The sequence below is a fragment of the Bolinopsis microptera genome, chromosome 5, assembly GCF_026151205.1.
Source record: "Bolinopsis microptera isolate Bmic1 chromosome 5, MBARI_Bmic_1.0, whole genome shotgun sequence".
Taxonomy (NCBI): domain Eukaryota; kingdom Metazoa; phylum Ctenophora; class Tentaculata; order Lobata; family Bolinopsidae; genus Bolinopsis; species Bolinopsis microptera.
Genome location: NC_087076.1, coordinates 22638751 through 22658067, shown reverse-complemented (window position 1 = coordinate 22658067; position 19317 = coordinate 22638751). Strand labels below are relative to the sequence as shown.

Sequence of the window (19317 nt, the reverse complement as noted above, 5' to 3'; positions counted from 1 at the left end):
TGTGCCACTAAGCAATGCATTCCAGTCTGTGTGCCGGAGTTCATGGTTTAGCCTCTCCCAGTTCACGTTTTTATAGTTATAGCACATACGCTTAACCGGCTTCTTCCTATTTACCTTAATGTTGATCTTAAAGTTGATTGGAAAATGATCAGACTTACAGACGCTATCTCGCTCACCTACCATTAGGTCACTGATATTAGAGTCAGAGTTTGTGAGCAAAAGGTCCAGTGTTTTGCCTTTGCAATGGGTGGGTGTAAGTACACATTGCCGAAGGCCAAGGTCTACAAAAGATTCAACAAAAATCTGCTCAATAGGACAGGAGCCGGCCAAGGTAGACCAGGAGACTCCAGTCAGGTTGAAATCTCCTAGGATAAATACTTTGCTTAGCCCTCTTCTCCGAAGAAGAGTTTTCAGAGATCCAAGAATTTTTTCATGATTTGCAAAGCCCAGTGTACCAACACGATAACATGTACAGATAACAAATTTAATGCCCGTTGATGTTGTAAACTCCACAGTAAGAATCTCAGCCCCCTCTTTAAGTCGGATTTCTTTCGAAGATAATTGAAGGTCTGCTCTCACAGCAATCATGAACCCGCCACCATTTCTCCTAAACCGGGTCGGATTAGAGGGATCAGGTGGATGAGTTTTCTTAGATCTGTCAGAGCGAAATATCTTATATTTATCAGGGTGCAGGAATTCGCTATCAGCTATGGAGTTTTTAAACCAAGTTTCGTTAAGTATTGCAATATCTATATTTGCCTCATTAAAATAAGTTGAAAGCTCAAGACATTTGGTGTTATCAAGCATTGGGTGGGCATTATTAAGCTCACCGAAGGGAATAAGGCCTTGAACATTCTGAAAGTAAACATTCAATACCTTACTATTCCCCAACCTAATATCTATAGGAGGGGGTCCTGGGTTTACGATTCCAGGATTTACAAAAACTATCAAAATACCATTCAACAAGAACAACCAAATTATGCATCCAGTTAGTGCAATACCAGCTCTACCAGTAGATAAAAAGTTTAAATTCCTATAGATTGTAACATGGCAGAAATTGTAAAGGCCGTCGAAACTATAATCATTCCGGAAATAATACATATTTGCTAAGTGTAGAAGGAAATATACAGTAAAATATCGGCACAGGTTAGGCACTGGATATGTTGGTACAAAGGCTCGGCAATCATATGTGACTCTAGAAAAAGCCAACCCACTAACCCCCGCACTAGTGATGATGATGAGTGAGAAATGGCATATGAATAAAACATAGAATATATATATTCTTTTTATATATATATAAAAAGAAGCTAGGATCAATGCAGCTGTCTAAAATGTCAAAGATACTACCTGTACCACGTCTACGGTAATTTACAGGTAAGTATACTTGCCAGACTACATCTGCATATAACTAGCTATACAAGGTCCATAATACAGCTCAGGTTAAACTATTGATATACAAAGGGATTAAAATATCTACTGTGTATGGCACGAATATAAGACCTAGCCAACACCCCCATTCGTTTCTGAGGATTAGGGTGAATACCATTGCTCTCAAATAACGGGTCAAATCTCCTAACGGGTTCCTTATAAGTTCTCTTGAATTTAGTGAAGGGATAAAAGACATCCATAAAGAAGAACCTCCTGAAAACACACTCATTATATAAAATCCTATTAAAGTCTATTATCCTCTTGTTAGTTAATCTATCATCATCAGACGTTAAGGGTAATGGCAATAAAGATTGAACATAAACCTTACAATAAGGAATTAATTGGCATATCTTACTAAAGAGTTGCTTCAGAGGCCCTCTAACTATGCCTACATCGTCTACCCGTCTAATATCGTTCGTACCAACACTAATTAAAAGTTTATCAACCTGAACATCGGGATGTGCAGCAGAATAGTCCTCAAGCTGCTTCTGGACCTTGTCCATCTTTGCTCCACCTTGTGCAACATTATCGACTTTGACTTTCCCTTTTCCCAGCTTGTCCGAGTCCAATCTCTGAGCAAAAGAGTCTCCAGCAACCAACGTGACTTTCTGCACAGGTTCTTTGACTTTAATGCCACAAGCAGGTGTACTAGTCTCACTGGCACTGTTGGTTTCAGAGCTGGCCTGGCTGCCAGTTTTCACGATTGCGCGAAAAGACAGGGAGTATCGCACTTGGTCTTGACCATCCTCCTTCGTACCAGTAGCCAGCTCTGCACGCACCGCATGCTTCAGATTCTGCTGTGTCCCAGGCCTCATTACGACAAGGCTGTTGTTCTTCATCCTTATCGCTTTGGCACATTTAGGATTCTTCTTTGTACCCTCGTAAAACTCAAGTGTCCGTTCACACCCCAGGGAGAAAGAGCATGTCGATTTCTCCTGGTCGATGAGTGTCTCGTCGTCACAGTGTAACGAGGTGCTGGACTGGTTGTTATTATACTTGATGACCAGACAGGAGTCCAAAGGTCCAGTTATCTCTGTGCTTGAGTTAACGAGACTCAGCAGCCTTTTGAAGTTAGGGAAACTACTGATATCCTGTGGTGAGTGTACTGGGTTTGTGTCCGGGTACGTATAGGCCTGATCCTGCGAGCATAACCAAGCGGTTTGAGCCTTGTTTCTCCCCCCAGTGTTCATCTTCAAGGACCCACACTCCACCCATACTGCATCAAGGAGGACATCATCACCACAGAAGTCCTCTAGGTGCAAAACAAAGTTGTCCACCTTTCCCTCACGCTTAGGGAGCTCGTTCTGGACACAGTTGAGGATATTTTGCAGATCCTCAATTGAAGCAGCTTTAACATAGTCGAAAATCTCTTCAAGGTTTATCATTATTATCAGAGATTGTCGAGTCTGGCAGCAAAGTTTGCCAGGGAACCATCCATAACACCCCAGAGTAGGCAACCACACACAACACTAAACACTACCTGAAGGAGAAAGGGCAAGAGAAAATGGGTAATGGTACAAGTGGTTCTAGGTAAATTTTGCCAAGCGTAAGTAAATTTTGCCAGTGAAACTTTAGCTAGAATAATGATAAGAGGGGCAATAATCAATATCAGAGTTGTAAATGTGTGACTAACATCAATCATGTTATCATTGAAAGCAAAATTATGGATAAAATCAAAGTAAAAGATCAGCTTACAGCGTGTTTGAGGGTGTTGCTGCCCAGTGCAAGCACTGGGCGAGAGGAGCCTAACTCAAGGGTGAACTTCAGGAACCCCAGCGTACCCGCATACCAGGAGATCGGCTGTACTTCCTACCCCGTCATGCCATCGTACATGCCTAAATTTTTTTATTTGTTATATAGTAGTGTTGAAAGTATTAAATTATATTAATTAGCATATAATTAGCATAAATATTAGCATATTATTCATTGGCAGAAATTAGCAGAAAAGCTAGGCATAAAAACGAATCGTTTTATGGTACAGTGAATAATAGAAAATGTGAACAAAACCGATCATGATTATACCATGGATATATCCGTATGTCAGCCTATTATGAGTGTTTCACTTGTATGATAAAACATAAAGATAATGTTCATTATTAAAAGCCAGCACCACGACCGAACAAAATGGTGAACAAAAGCCATGACCTCTTATTCATTGATTTTAATTTTTACCAAACCCAGTGGACCGTCGCCATCAGTGTCTCCTTTTCCCAAACAAAAAGAAATAAATGATATCAATTTTAATTACCGTTCTCAGATTCAAAATGATACTGAGAATGAGATCGGTTGCTTGCTTTTTAAATTCATTTAATTTAACCCTTTTGACTTTTTTATCGATTTGGTCAAGTTTTAGAAGCCCTGCAAAATTTCTAAATGAAGAAAAAATATAGTTTCAAGTGGGTGTAATAGTATTAGTAAAGGGGTATTACTATTATATAGTCAGTGTAATAAGCGCCAAGCGCGAGCACAGAACTTTTTTCTCCGATTTCGATAAATTTGGTACCAAAAGTTGTCTAAAAATGTGAATAAAATAAATCCACCGTGTAGCAATTTTTGCTAAAAATGCTACACGGCGCTTGTTCGCCGCGCGTGCTTTTTTCGCACAAATTTTTAGTTTTTGGCCTATAACTTTCACATTTTCAATTATTATCACATAATTATTATGGTATCGTAATCAGCTCATCGAGATGAAACTTTTAATACTAATATTTTAAGATTTAAAATTAAAGGACATTTTTTTCAAAAGTTTTTGATTTTGTACTGTGTAAAATTTTGAACAAATTTTCGTGCTTTAAATATTATAATTTTGGTACCAAAAGTTGCGTCTGATTAAGTTCATTACGATCCTGAAAGAATTATTTCAAAATATTCAATATTTTAGGAGTTATAGGCATTTAAAGCAATAAATTAACCATTTTTCGTCCTTTGTACACTTTTGCAATGCACAGGAGGCCCACATACATTTTAACGTTATCGTGCTACACGGTGAATTTTCATTATTCACAGTTAAAGGCAACTTTTGGTACCAAATTTATCAAAATCAGAGACAAAAAATTCTGTGCCAACACATGGCGCTTATTACATAAACTAATATTCGTATAATAGCCGACGGTTGTGCTTGCCAGTTTGGATCACAAACAGAAAATCGAAGGAAAATATTTATCGAACTAGAGTACGCTACCTGAACTTTAGTTCGTCACGTACCAAAGTTCGACAAGTGTGATTTCTGGTGAACTTTATTTGTCGAAGTATCTGAATGTAATTTCACGGGTGTGCTTCGGGCTCTTAAAATGGTGGAAATAGTTTCTGACTCTATATTAAGGGGTCGTTAACATATTATTACGTAATCACTTTTTGGACTATTTTAACCCCTCCCCCTACCCGTTATGAGTTCTAAACATAGCTATTGTGTAAAAATTACACTAGTGTAATCATTTGGAAACCCCCTCAAAACATCAATTAAGCTTTTAAAATATATCCACATCCAATAGAAAATACGACCCATTTCCACCAATTATTATCAATTATTATCAAGTGACAATTGCCTTTTTGATGCAAAGCATGAAGGGGCGACCTTAATATATCTTACCTAAAGATCGTTAATAACGAGTAAGGACATATGATGGATTTTAAAATAAAACCTTGTGTTTTATTATGGACCCCTTTTGGAGTTGGAGCACGTCGGAGTTGGCTAGGACCTGTTCTCGGTGGTTAAATGGAGAGAGTTATTCCCGTATGCAGTATGGTACCTTAACCCCTCACTATTAGTCGCTTGGCTGTGGCAGAGTCTAACAAGTGATTAGGTGAGCTGTCAGCTGGCGGGCCGCAGCACTCTTGTTGTCGGAACCTATCTACAATATCAACTTGTATATTGCAACTTGTGTATTGCAACTATCTGTTTGTTCTACTGAGAAACCTATTTTTGGTAGATCCATCGGCATTCAACAACTATAATGACATAGTATCTTGCAGTCCTGCATTGTCAAAGTTTTTATAACCACGATTTTAGAATCCATGTTATATGAAGGTTTTGAGGATGTTAAGTATTTTCCAACTTTGGCACATTACATTCTAAGGTGACTGGCAGTCACCTGGTCTTAAATTTGAAGAAAACTGCACCATTAGAATGTAATGTGCCAAAGTATAACGGCAGAATGGGAAAATCATATATCCCATGCCGGGCTTGGAAACACAAAAACAATCACAAAAAATTAACAATATACAAAAATGCCATAGAAGCATGAATGAAAACATCACTGCTGACGTGTGAGCACATGCTCAAGACAAAAGTCAGATTACAATTATTAAAAGTGTACCGAGTCTTATATCAGACAATATTTATATAGTAACCAAATAGTAACCATAGTAACCACATAGATATTTAGTAGTATGACTAATCATGTCACCCTCAATTAGTTGACATATGAAAATGTGAAATATCATATGCATATCTTAAAAACGTGGTCCAACTCGTTCGAACTTTCCTTATGACCAGACTCTGGTCACCAGAGTCAGTATTAAGACTAATCACCCTCAATTAAGTTAATGGATCTTAATTATACCTGCATTGTAAGAAAATAACCTACTAATAGGTACCAATAGGTACAAGACGCGCACCGAGCTGGACTCGTCGACGGTCTTGGAATATTTGGAACAAATATTCTACGAGTATCACCCGTTGAAATATGCACTGATATTATACGTATGATATATATCGTTGTATAGTAATTAAGACTAAAACCCCGCCAAAACTTTAAGGATTTTCTAAAATGTACAATGTTTTTGCTTTCAGTCTTGTTACTCAGCTATAATCAAATAATTATCTCTTTTAATATAATATAATGTAATGTCGTGAAACGACAGCAACTTGATGTTAATTAAACATGAAGACAGACAAGACAGACAAGAAGACACAGCATGTACATTTATCAATTAGCAGTAGCACAGCTATATTCCAGGGACGATAAACAATGCGATGCTACGAAGAGCGAAACTACTGGGGTTAAATCCCCTGTGTACTTTACGAGCTGTGTACAGTGTAGTAATAATATTTAACAATTACTTTAAAAACTTTACAACACTCCTGTTTATTCTCCGTATATAGTGGCTAGGCTGAAAATGTCCCACCCTTGTGACAGTGACAGTAACTGAAAGGGCTCTGGTTAGACTTAGAGCAAACTAAAAGTTTCTTTAACGCCACGGAGGGATGGGAAAATGAATATCCATATGCACATTTCTACCAGAGGCAACACATAAGTGCGGGCTTCTTCCACTAAGATACAAAACAAATACCGGTAAACTGTATTAAATAGCAATGTTATAAATGCCACTTTCTGGGACTAAACCACCCAAACTGCACGGGATACAGGCAGTCCCGCTCCCACTGAATAACATCAGCCATTCAGCCGGGAAATCCTCGAAACTAAAGGTAAGATCACGACATAACAAGATGACAACTTAACAAGATGATCTAAGTCAATAACCACAGCCGAGAAGAAATCTCGACTGCAAATAGTATGTGTCTAGCGGCTTGAATCTAGCTAAACTCTTTATCGTGTTATGTAGGTACATTATTCTTTTTGTGTTTCAATAAAAGCTCACCTGTCTACATATTTCTCTTTGTATTTCAGTAAAAGCTCAACTGTCTACACTCTACATATTTCTCTTTGTATTTCAGTAAGAGGTCAACTGTCTACATATTTCTCTTTGTGTTTCAGTAAAAGCTCAACTGTTTACATTTTTCTCTTTGTGTTTCAGTAAAAGCTCAACTGTCTACATATTTCTCTTTGTGTTTCAGTAAAAGCTCAACTGTCTACATATTTATCTTTGTATTTCAGTAAAAGCTCAACTGTCCACATAGTTCTCTTTTTAGTTCAGTAAAAGCTCAACTGTCTGTAGTGTACCCCCCCCCCCCCCCCCCCCCCCGTCTACATAATAATTCTCTTTTATTTATGGCTGGCAGTATAATATATGAACGATTCTGCCATATAAATCATAATCTTACTACATAAGAGTATCTGTGTGAGGTAGACGACTAATCACTAAGCAGGGTCCCCAGGTAAGATCAAACTTACCGCATAGGTCCAGGGCACTATACCTTGCAACGAAATATAATGAATATTAAATATTAATGAGTGCACGCAAGGTTATATCGCTGTTATATAATTTCACAATTCAGTTATGTGGGGCAATCTTACCAGGTTCTTTATTAATGGTCCACGTTCTTGTAAACGATCAAGGCTTCTAAGGTGTCGAAGAAAATGTAGCTATTAAAAGCATTGCATTTTGTAATTTATATCTGAGGTTCTATTCTAATTCTATAAGTATAGTAGCAAGACATCTGGCAGCTGAATTGTGAAATTATATCACAGCGATATACCCTTGTGTGTATTCATTAATATTCAAAACTTATTGTTTCATTGATTCTAATATATATAGATATCACCGCAGCCTTGAGGGCGGTACTGAATATTGCACAAGCGTGCGCGTGCAATATTTTATATCTCCACGAGGGCGCTAGCCCGAGACGGAGATATTTTCGTATAGCACGGAGGGCCCAACGGGCCCGAGTGCTATACGATAGTTCCGCCCTCATGGCGAGGAATGATATCGTGTATATCCATGAGCGGGCGCTTTACAGTTTCCAACAATCATAGCAAATAGAAGTAAAAGATTTCGAACTCAAGTTGCAAATTTACGAGAAAATCATGCTTTAGCCTTTGGTTTAAGATGCAGAACAGGGAAAAATTACAGATTATAGAACACACTAGAAGAATAAAGAACCGACGAAAAACCGGCCGTTATCAAAAAATTTGTCAGCTTATTGCGTCATGTAATTGTAAACAATCATAATGCAGGCCATCGCCATGAGTATGAGTTCGTCAACAAGTGTAAGCATCTATGACTTAAGTTACCAGGAGAGTTTGAGACGGCAGACGGAGAAAACGTGAGAGTAGAACATAAAATTCGCAAGAACATCATTTTACTGGCGGTGTCAAAACAGCTAGGGCATGTTCAAAGTTTCTATTCGGTACACAATGTATTTTTAAGTACAAGCACGCTGCACGGCCTAAATATAAAAAACTAATTCAGCTTACAGGTTTTACCACCAAAAAGAGTAACCCAGAGATCAGCTCGAGATCACAGTCTGATCAGTGATCATGGACATTGAATATGAGAGTTAAAGATCAAATTCATAACATAAAATATGTTGATGGCAGTTTCAAAACAAAAAACAGGGTAAAATATCTTTCGGGAACACAATAGAATTACACGTAAAATTTCGGCCTAAAATTTCAAGGTTTATCAACTGAAATAGTGAGCAATTTATATAGAAATGGTAAACAAATAATTATTAATACTAACACAATGAAATAGGGATTAGAGACGCAGACTTCAAGTCGCCACGAATTTTGTAACCATAGTTACAGTATGTCACGTGTTCAATATGAGCCAATCATGCGCCGACTGGGTGATATACTGATATAGGGGATACTAGGATCGAGTAGGGGGTGAGCTCAGAGCTTATACATTCTTTGTAATTATATCCACCAGCGGGCTATATTTTGTCTTCTGACCTCTCGCAGCCCGATGTAACAAGACACAGTGCGCGTCCAGCCCGCTTAAAATACAGCACGCGAGCAAATGACACTTAACGTGACAAGTAACAATACAGCCCGGAAAACAAACAAAATTGCAAATTCCCACCCAGCTCTAATTATGTGGCCTAAAAGTTCCACACTACACTTTCATAATTCCCACAGCAATATACTTATAGTAATACAATTACAAAGAATGTATAAGCTCTGAGCTCACCCCCTACTCGATCCTAGTATCCCCTATATCAGTATATCACCCAGTCGGCGCATGATTGGCTCATATTGAACACGTGACATACTGTAACTATGGTTACAAAATTCGTGGCGACTTGAAGTCTGCGTCTCTAATCCCTATTTCATTGTGTTAGTATTAATAATTATTTGTTTACCATTTCTATATAAATTGCTCACTATTTCAGTTGATAAACCTTGAAATTTTAGGCCGAAATTTTACGTGTAATTCTATTGTGTTCCCGAAAGATATTTTACCCTGTTTTTTGTTTTGAAACTGCCATCAACATATTTTATGTTATGAATTTGATCTTTAACTCTCATATTCAATGTCCATGATCACTGATCAGACTGTGATCTCGAGCTGATCTCTGGGTTACTCTTTTTGGTGGTAAAACCTGTAAGCTGAATTAGTTTTTTATATTTAGGCCGTGCAGCGTGCTTGTACTTAAAAATACATTGTGTACCGAATAGAAACTTTGAACATGCCCTAGCTGTTTTGACACCGCCAGTAAAATGATGTTCTTGCGAATTTTATGTTCTACTCTCACGTTTTCTCCGTCTGCCGTCTCAAACTCTCCTGGTAACTTAAGTCATAGATGCTTACACTTGTTGACGAACTCATACTCATGGCGATGGCCTGCATTATGATTGTTTACAATTACATGACGCAATAAGCTGACAAATTTTTTGATAACGGCCGGTTTTTCGTCGGTTCTTTATTCTTCTAGTGTGTTCTATAATCTGTAATTTTTCCCTGTTCTGCATCTTAAACCAAAGGCTAAAGCATGATTTTCTCGTAAATTTGCAACTTGAGTTCGAAATCTTTTACTTCTATTTGCTATGATTGTTGGAAACTGTAAAGCGCCCGCTCATGGATATACACGATATCATTCCTCGCCATGAGGGCGGAACTATCGTATAGCACTCGGGCCCGTTGGGCCCTCCGTGCTATACGAAAATATCTCCGTCTCGGGCTAGCGCCCTCGTGGAGATATAAAATATTGCACGCGCACGCTTGTGCAATATTCAGTACCGCCCTCAAGGCTGCGGTGATATCTATATGTATTACTATAAGTATATTGCGGTGGGAATTATGAAAGTGTAGTGTGGAACTTTTAGGCCACATAATTAGAGCTGGGTGGGAATTTGCAATTTTGTTTGTTTTCCGGGCTGTATTGTTACTTGTCACGTTAAGTGTCATTTGCTCGCGTGCTGTATTTTAAGCGGGCTGGACGCGCACTGTGTCTTGTTACATCGGGCTGCGAGAGGTCAGAAGACAAAATATAGCCCGCTGGTGGATATACTTAGTATCGCGAAATCGAACAATGTACCAGGCAATCGGAGGGAAAGGCTATATAGTGAAGAAAGCCAACAGTAGATGTACCAGGTACCTGAGATTCCCAGGTAAGATTTACCATAAATAAGGGACCAAACGCCACGTGAGTATTAGAGCCAGAGAAAGTGTGTTAGTTCGTGAAGGGGCCAGCTCTCTTAGACCTTTACATTGCATTATAATTGTCCCTTATATTATTTCACTTGAAGGTACATTACTTCACTTAAATGTACATCAGTACTAACCTATTACATCCCAGGACCATGATAGAACCACACACAAGACAAGGATTGAAGGGTTCACTACTACAGACATATCTCTAACTTCACGTTACAGAAACTCTACATAGCTACGTACAGTCGAGTGCAGAGTGATTACTGATTAATCGAATCTTGCTAAACGTTGTATACCTCTCTCTGGTGCACTCCGGCCGGAGAAAGAGCCTTTTGTGACCGGCCTTTTGCAACCCCTTTTTAAAGTTTTTAAAGTCCAATTGGAAGGTCTTTACAAATTTTTAAAATGATCTCATTCTAGGAACCAAATATATGCCAAAATAATACGACGAAAACAGAAAATCAACGAATTTCGTCAAATTACGGACTTTTACACTTACTGAAGCTCCAAAAGCTCAAATATGGCACCTATGCGAAACTCACTGATAATTCCAAAAAGGTGTAACAAATTTGGTATTGTGAAAAGGCTTATACTCTTTAAAAAACAATGGTACAAACATTTTGAAAATCCGAGCAAGTTTATTTTTATCGTGCACACTGCACCTCGTACTATTCATTATTCCTGTCATCTTTGACATTGAATCAGAATGTTTTGAATTTAAAATATGCCTGCTGAACGACTTTCGATGAGTCTTAATCATTAATGCCTGGAAAAACAGTAAATACTCCAGTAGCAGCAGTGTAGTTGAGTGTGCACTTTGATGTAGTTTTGTTGCTGGAAAATGTTAGATACAGCCGGGAAGATCCAAAGTGATCCAAATGCTAGAAATTGGAAAGCAGGAGGTAGCATTCAGAGGATGCTACAAAAAACTAAAATTATTAGTTTGAGGTAACCAAAGATTGAAAGGTTGAAAGACGGAGCCGAAGACCGCCTAAAATAGCTGGAAGGATTTTGTTTGATGTTATTATTTTTGGATGCACGAAGCGAAGGTAAACCAGTTTTTAATAAATATCTCTAAACTCAAGCAATATAATAGACCCTATGTTGCTTCATAGCTTGTATATAAATATTTGAGTGACCTATTTAATTCCCAATTGAGTAGCAAGAAACTCAGTACATCGAAGTGCACAGTGCACACTCCATGCAATACACCCTGCTACTAGACTGTAGGGGGTATAATATTACTGGGCGGTGCTCAGCCTGTAATTCCGTTGAATCTCTATTTATGAACTTAATAGCCTGGGGTCCCCAGAAATTGTTTGCCATGTACCTACGACATACTACTAAAAGTCCAAGTCCGCGGTTACGTAATTTTGCATTTCTCATTTGTGACCCGGCCTGTTTTTGTGTCAGTGCTTATTTTAAAGTAAGACTTCCAGTCGCGAAATGAAGTACGAAAATTACACAAGATTTGGAATTCATGACAAAGCTGAAAGGTATGTTCTCTCTGCATACACGTCCTTCATTTTCCTATCATCCCTGATAGGAGACACCCTCATCCTCATTGGCTCTATAAGGTACAACGCTATAAAGCTTCACAAGATAATGGTGGTATTCATCCAGTACATCGCTGTCGCTGATTTGGTCATCTCCATCGTTAGACTCCTGCCTGGTGCAGTTTCACTTGTTGCTAATGTCTGGGTCTTCGGTGACTTCCTTTGCTCTGCAGGATTCTTCATTTCGGGCAGCTTTGGGGGAACAATCGCTCTTCTCATCGGTGCCCTAACATTTGCCAAGTTCCTGATCGTGAAATATCCACTGAGAGCAGTTGATTTTTCGAAAAGAGCAGGTCATCTGACGACCCTGGTCATGTTTTCATGCATGTCTTCTTTTGGAGTGCTCGTGGCTGCCGAAAAGGGTGCTTACTTCAGCTACGTGAGCTACAATTGCGACTATGCACTTCCAGTTCATAAGTCCAAGATTGATTATGTCTTTGGAGTAGTTATAGGAGGAGTCGGCCTCTTCACTACAGGGATCATCACAGTAAGCAGCGTTATGCTACTATTCCTGGCAAAAAAGATTGCAGATAGAAGAGCTGGAGGTCTCCAATGGCAGGGGATCAGAACGGTCCTTCTCACTGTGGTTGTTTATGCCATAGCAACTGTCCCGTTAGTTGTTAACCTATTTGAACATCCAAAAATCCAGCCACAGTCTACTCCAACTTCCTACATTGCATATACTAGGTTTGCAATGTTCATATTGTATCTGCAAGCCCCTGCTAACTTCTTCATCTACACAGCCAGTCTCACCAGCTTCCAGGAGTTCCTGAAGTCTAGGATCAGGGCGGTTTTTGCTTCCATCAGGAGACGTTTTGTTTCCAACGAAGATCAGCGCACCGCTCAGCAGGCGAGAGAGCGAGATAGACTACTGCCTTAATACTGGAACGTTGTCTCCTACCCAGGTTATTATACCCTGGTTATACCCTGCTTGCTGGTCTATGCTTGCTTCTTATCGAGGGAGAGAAGTGGGGGTAATGCACACAATGTGCATGGCACGACATTTTAAAAACCTTTGCAATGCCTTTAGTTCTTGATACTGTCTGATGGTGATAAAATAAATAACTTTATGAATTGAACAAAAATAAGTATGTGGTATGATTGCCCTGGTACGTGTTGAAATTGTATTTTTGATAGGCTCAAATTATAACGAACAATTTGTTTCCTTTAAGGACCATTGATTTATATGTATTAATGATTGTTGTGATTATATTTGATTGGCATAATGAACGTTTCGTCGTAAAATGTAGATTTACGTGTATAATTCTTAAACTTTTTAATCTCAGAGGTTGTTTTATTTCTTAATTCTAAAAAATTCGATGCTGATCAGGATTTTATTTTAGGAGGAGTAGTAGTGATAATTAAATTGAATACAGAACCATCTAGTCAAGAATTTGCGACAACCATTTTTCTACAGGAATGTGTTTGGTGTTACTGTTGTCCATAGTTTCAGGAACCACCCCATGAAAGAGTTTTAAATCTGGATCTGATGGGGAAAAAGTTAGAGCAAATTTTATCCAGGCGCCTAAGTAAAAACTTGTAACTACTGTCAGTGTCAAAAAGACACCCAGGAGCCCTATGGCCTATACTTATAGGGTGTGCAAAATGACCGCAATAGTAATAGTAATATTTGTGTCAGATCTTTATTTATTGAAATAATAATTAGGTTTAAAATCATACAGTAGTCCAAGTTCTAGCAGCCTGATATCCTGCGGGTGAAGGACATTTAAACTGCTTCCAGTGCTTGGAATTCGTGTACTTTTTGAGGATTCCAGAGGGCGGAGCCTAGCAGTACTCAAGCCTAATTCGGACCATCTTTAATATAATTCTAAAGATTTTTTCTGTAGGTGTGTCTGTCTGTACGAACGCCCACGTGCAAACTGGATGAATAATAGGAAGTTAAGTAAAAACCAAAAGGTTGAATAGCAACGGTGTTGTAATACGCACGTGCAAAGATTGTTGGAATGTCGTTTTGATCGGTTTTGTGGTAATTACATTGTGTCTAAAGCGTTTTACATTTAAATCGGTTGTATCTTCGGCTAAGATAAACACTTTTTGATGCGATTAAAACTTTCTTTCAAAGAACACTACTACTACGTCATCCCTGTTACCACCAGGGACAAAAGAAAATCGCGATTATTTTGCCAAAAATCGCGATACCGCTATTTTTAACAGACTATACATAAGACTCTGACTATACATAAAATTTGTCGCAAATAATGGGAAAATCGCGATTCCGCGATTTCCTTTCATCCCTGTTACCACGGGCTTTCTAGTATTCCTATAATTATCATGCAAGTTGGGCCAGTTGCACTAGACATGGGACAGTTTAGCTTCTCAACGTGGTATTTAATACAGCAACCTTTCTCTTAACTTGGAGGAACAATTACATCTCTTCAAGAGGGAAGGATATTAGCTCTAAGTTATTACATTAGCTTCCTGTAGGTGGGTAGTAACAACGTGACCAGCCTCTGTCCCCTGTCACGTTTTGAGAGTTTACTAATCAACCTGGTTGCATGCACCATCGCCCCTTAAACTACCTCAACATTGACACCACTAAAACATATATAACTCTTCACTCCACTATCCCCTGATACATTAACGTATTAATCACAATTTTAATGTTGTAGTCAGCCTGATATAATAAATTGTGATAATTCCGAGTAACTTCGTTGTCATTTTATATCATTGTTCTATAAAAGGTACAAAAAAGGAATTAACCAAAACCCAGAGCCCATCAGACTGCTCACCAGTGTTCCACGGATCCGGACCATGTGATTACAATACAGGTTATAATTCCGCGAGCAGTTGACTGTTGAGTAATTCTTAAAAAGGAAGTTGATTAAACTTAAGCTTCCACCCCCCTGATGGGAACTCTGGAGCGTGCTTGAATTAAGATAATCAAAATTGCTTCTGCAGATGTAATGTGAGAGTTTATTTAATTAAAAGCAAAACTTGAGTTGAGTAAAGATGACGTGACGTTGTAAAGTGTGCACCCTCATTGTGTCAATTTCGCTGAATTTAATTATTATTGATTACCTTTACAATATTGTGTGGATGATGAGAAAGTGATCTGTTAAATCAGTGTTAAATTTAAAAGACCTCGCATGATTACCATAAACATCAAACAATGAAATGATAATAAAATCCAAACAAAGTCCAGATGGTCCGTTCGAGTAATGTCAGCGGTGGAGACGGTGGTGACGCCAACTCCAACATATTTAACCCGAAGAAGAAATCATTTGTATCAACAACCATTGCATTAATGATCAGCTTCGCCACATTTAACATCCGTGGGCTCGGTGTTCAGCAAGATGATAGCCTACATAGTAAACGTGAGTTACTAGGATTAGACTGTGAAAAGTACAATGTCGACATCTGCGCTCTGCAGGAAACTAAAGTCACCGAATCAGACAGCTTTGTTTTGCGCAACGGTTTTAACTTGTTTCTGTTCGAGCAGTTGGACAGTCGCCATGGAGGCTTGGGTTTTATAATCAGTCCTCGCATGATGAACTATGTGGTTTGCTGGAAGTACATCAGTGACCGGGTATGCTATGTCGATATTTGCATCCCCTCACGTAGCGGTACACCCCTACGTTGCAGGGTGATCAATGCCTACTGTCCACATCAGGGGCTAGTCCGTAAAAATCCAGTTGTTTTGGATAACTTTTATGGGCAGCTAAGAGAGGCCAAGAATGTCCCCTCTAATGTGGAGTTGCAATTCCTGGGTGACTTTAATTCAAAACTGGGTAAATTATCCCCTTCTGATATTGAACAGGGTTTTGGTAGATATATGGGGAAATACGGAATGGGAGTAAGGAACGAAAATGGTTCTAGATTACTGGATTTTATCTCAGAACATAATCTGTTTGCTGTGAACACTAGTTTTATACAACCTAGCAGACGTGCTACATCATTTACTGGTTGGCGGAAGGATTGGTCGGCTGGTCGGTACAGTAAGAAGACACTGCCTGTATACTCTCAAATAGATTACATACTATGCCGAAATAGATCTAAGTGTCTTTTGACTCAATCAAGAACTTATGCTGGTACTAAAACATTTTCAGATCATAGACTTGTCATTGCTCGCATCAATTTCAGCAACATTCATCTTTGTTTCAAACCTAAACAACGTCGTGTTCCTTCTTATAATATATCAGAACTTGTAAGCAACAAAGATATGCAACATAAATATCACTTGGCCCTTGAAGGCAAGTTCTCAAATTTTGTGACCAGCAACGATCCAAATGCCGACCTTCAAAATCTTATGTCTCATATTCGTGATGCTGCCAATGTTTCCATCGGCCCAAAACCTAAAGCTCGCTTGAAACATCACAGCAGTGATGACACTCTCAAAGAGCTTGTTGAAAAGCGTCACGATCTCCGACAGCTACTTAACAATAATCAATCTCTTGATCGAACTACATTGAGGTCATCCATCAACCACCTCACTAATAGTATCCAGAAAAGATTAGTTGAAGTGAGGTCTGCTCAAGCTGATCAGACCTATAGTGATATTACTAACACAAACGATTCAAGGAAAATGTTTGAAGCAGTAAGACATCTTCAGAAAAGTAAACCACCTAATAACTCGATTGGTGTTCATGATGAAAATGGCTGTTTGATTGCATCTGACGACATGAAAGCTTCTGTTGTTAGAGACTATCTCGAAAAACAGCTGACTCGCAATGAGCAACCTCTCGAGCCTTTTGAGGGTCTACCACGTGCTCTCAATGTCCCTTTTACTGGAGTTGAAATACATGCAGCCACCTCTAGCTTGAAAAATGGGAGGGCAAATGGTCCCGATGGAATACCCAACGAGCTAATTAAGTACTCTAATAGTACAGTCCATGAACATTATGCTGGAATCATCAACAGTTGTTTCGAGACACATACTTTCCCCATTTCCATTGGAGAGGCTACTATAACACCCTTACAGAAGCCAAAAAAACCTATTGGTCCACTGAAGAATTTACGTCCACTCACCTTGTCCAATGCAGCCAGAAAAATTCTGTCTATGGCTACTCTTAAAAGGATAGAAGAAAAAGTGAACGCTTTCACTGGTCCATGGCAGTGTGCATATAAACGCGCTCGTTCTTGTGCTGATATTGTTTGGTGTCAGCGAGTTCTACTGTCAGTTGTCCAAAGGAAGAAATGGGAGTATCATCGCATGGGCATTGATATGTCTAGTGCGTTTGACACGATCAAACGCACTACGATTCTTGAACTCCTGAAACTGTGTGGCTGTACTGAGGATGAGCTGAGGATTGTCCGGTTGTTGTTGTCCAACACAAAGCTACGGGTGAAGGTAAATGGAGTTCTTTCAGCTGAGTTTTTAAGTCTCCTTGGAGCTTTCCAAGGTGACTGTCTATCCGGCTGTCTGTTCACCCTTGTCTTGGCTGGTGCTTTGAATGAACTTAGATGGACTATAACAATCAGTTTAGATAGGCCGATCCCCCCGATTACTATTGCTGGCCTTCCACTTGACACTGAATACGCTGATGATGTTGACTTCAATGATGAAGAGGAAGACAACTTGAGAGCTATTTTGCCCCAGGCAACAGCTATACTCGAGAAATGGAACCTCTTTGTCAATGAAGACAAAACGGACTTCACTCATGTTTATTTAGCTAGTACGGGTGAAGTCGACAGTGATGGAAAATTAGTGTCGGGGAATGAAGCATGGAGGAAAAGTATCACTCTAGGGTCCGTCTTGTGTAGCAAAGCTGATATTCAGCGTCGCATAAACCTGGGATATGCTGCCTTTAACAATTACAAGAAGGCCTGGAGTGATAAACTGCCCCTAAACAAACGTCTAATACTGTATAATGCTTTAGTCGTATCGGTTCTTATGTACAACTCATCCTGTTGGGCCGTCCCCAAAATATTCCTTGAAAAACTAGATGTTGTTCACCGCAGACATCTTCGCACTATTTTGAATATAAAGTACCCAGGAGTCATCTCCAACAAAAACTTGTATAAACGCTGCAATGCTGAACCATTGTCAGAAAAAGTGGCCCGTAGTCGGTGGAGAATGTTAGGACATGTTTTGCGGGGTCCTATTGACGGACCAGCGTTTTCTTCCCTCATTTTTGCCATCAATACACTGGACTTACCAGGGAGAAGAGGAAGACCCCAAAGCAATCTATTCTCGCTGATTGTGCATGATTTATGTAAAAGAAATATTTATTTGAATAATATCTTTGACCTGCATTATCTCCGTAATTTGAGTTATGACAAGAGATATTGGCGGAAATTGCAATGAAGTTTTTAATTTTTAGTTTTTGTTTTAGGGAAAGATTAGACTCGGGCGTTGTTTTTTAACTATCCCTTGTTTAGAACTTTGATTTAATATAATAATAATTAATAATAATAATAATTAATTAATAATAATAATAATAAGGCCCCCGCTCAGAACACCAGAGCTAGTGAGTAGTGGGTCCGAGGCTGATACTCGTGGTCAGCACCCCCGGGGTCGGTAACGGCAGCAGTCCATTGGATGGCTGCCGGCTAGAGCTACTCACTCCCTGGCATTGCCAGACGTCTTCTTCCTGAGGTTCAGTTATAGCACAAAGTTTAAACTATTAACACTGTTAGTTCCCCCGTTACTAGTCCAAGTAACGGGCTAGAACTTGATCAACCCTGCAGTTTCTTTTCGTTTAAATCGTAAATTCGCGCGCAAAAATTACACCGGCGCGCCTTCCATTTATGATGAATTAGACGCATACATTATTAGCAGCGAGTGTGTCAAACGGACGGTCACTCGCGCCGCGCGCAATGCAACAACGACTAATTGCAAATTATATTTCATTATCAATTTAAACTTTAGTTTTCCAAATTTGGCAATAATCGTCATTCAAATATACAAGTGGTCATTTCATAAACGATTAAATTTTTTTATTTAATGGATCCACTGTTCGTAATTAATGATTGACGGTAGTTTATTTTATTTGCTCATGACAAATACAAAATATGCCGTTCAGTGTTGATAATTATGGTATTGGTATGATTAATATATAAGTATAATTCTTACGCTACACTAGTATATGGTATG

The 19317-nt window shown here is 39.1% G+C and overlaps 2 protein-coding genes across 2 annotated transcripts; both read left to right on the top strand.

Moving 5' to 3' along the window:
* Window positions 1-12153: 12153 nt before the first annotated feature.
* LOC134815559 (somatostatin receptor type 5-like) lies at window positions 12154-13143 on the top strand. Its single transcript, XM_063824099.1, has one exon. It carries the CDS (start codon window positions 12154-12156, stop codon window positions 13141-13143), a length of 990 nt encoding a protein of 329 aa, XP_063680169.1.
* Window positions 13144-15426: 2283 nt separating this feature from the next.
* Window positions 15427-18745, top strand: LOC134815558 (uncharacterized). Its single transcript, XM_063824098.1, has 4 exons — window positions 15427-15810; window positions 16042-16186; window positions 16331-17969; window positions 18679-18745. Exons 1-4 carry the CDS (start codon window positions 15427-15429, stop codon window positions 18743-18745), a joined length of 2235 nt encoding a protein of 744 aa, XP_063680168.1.
* Window positions 18746-19317: the final 572 nt, after the last annotated feature.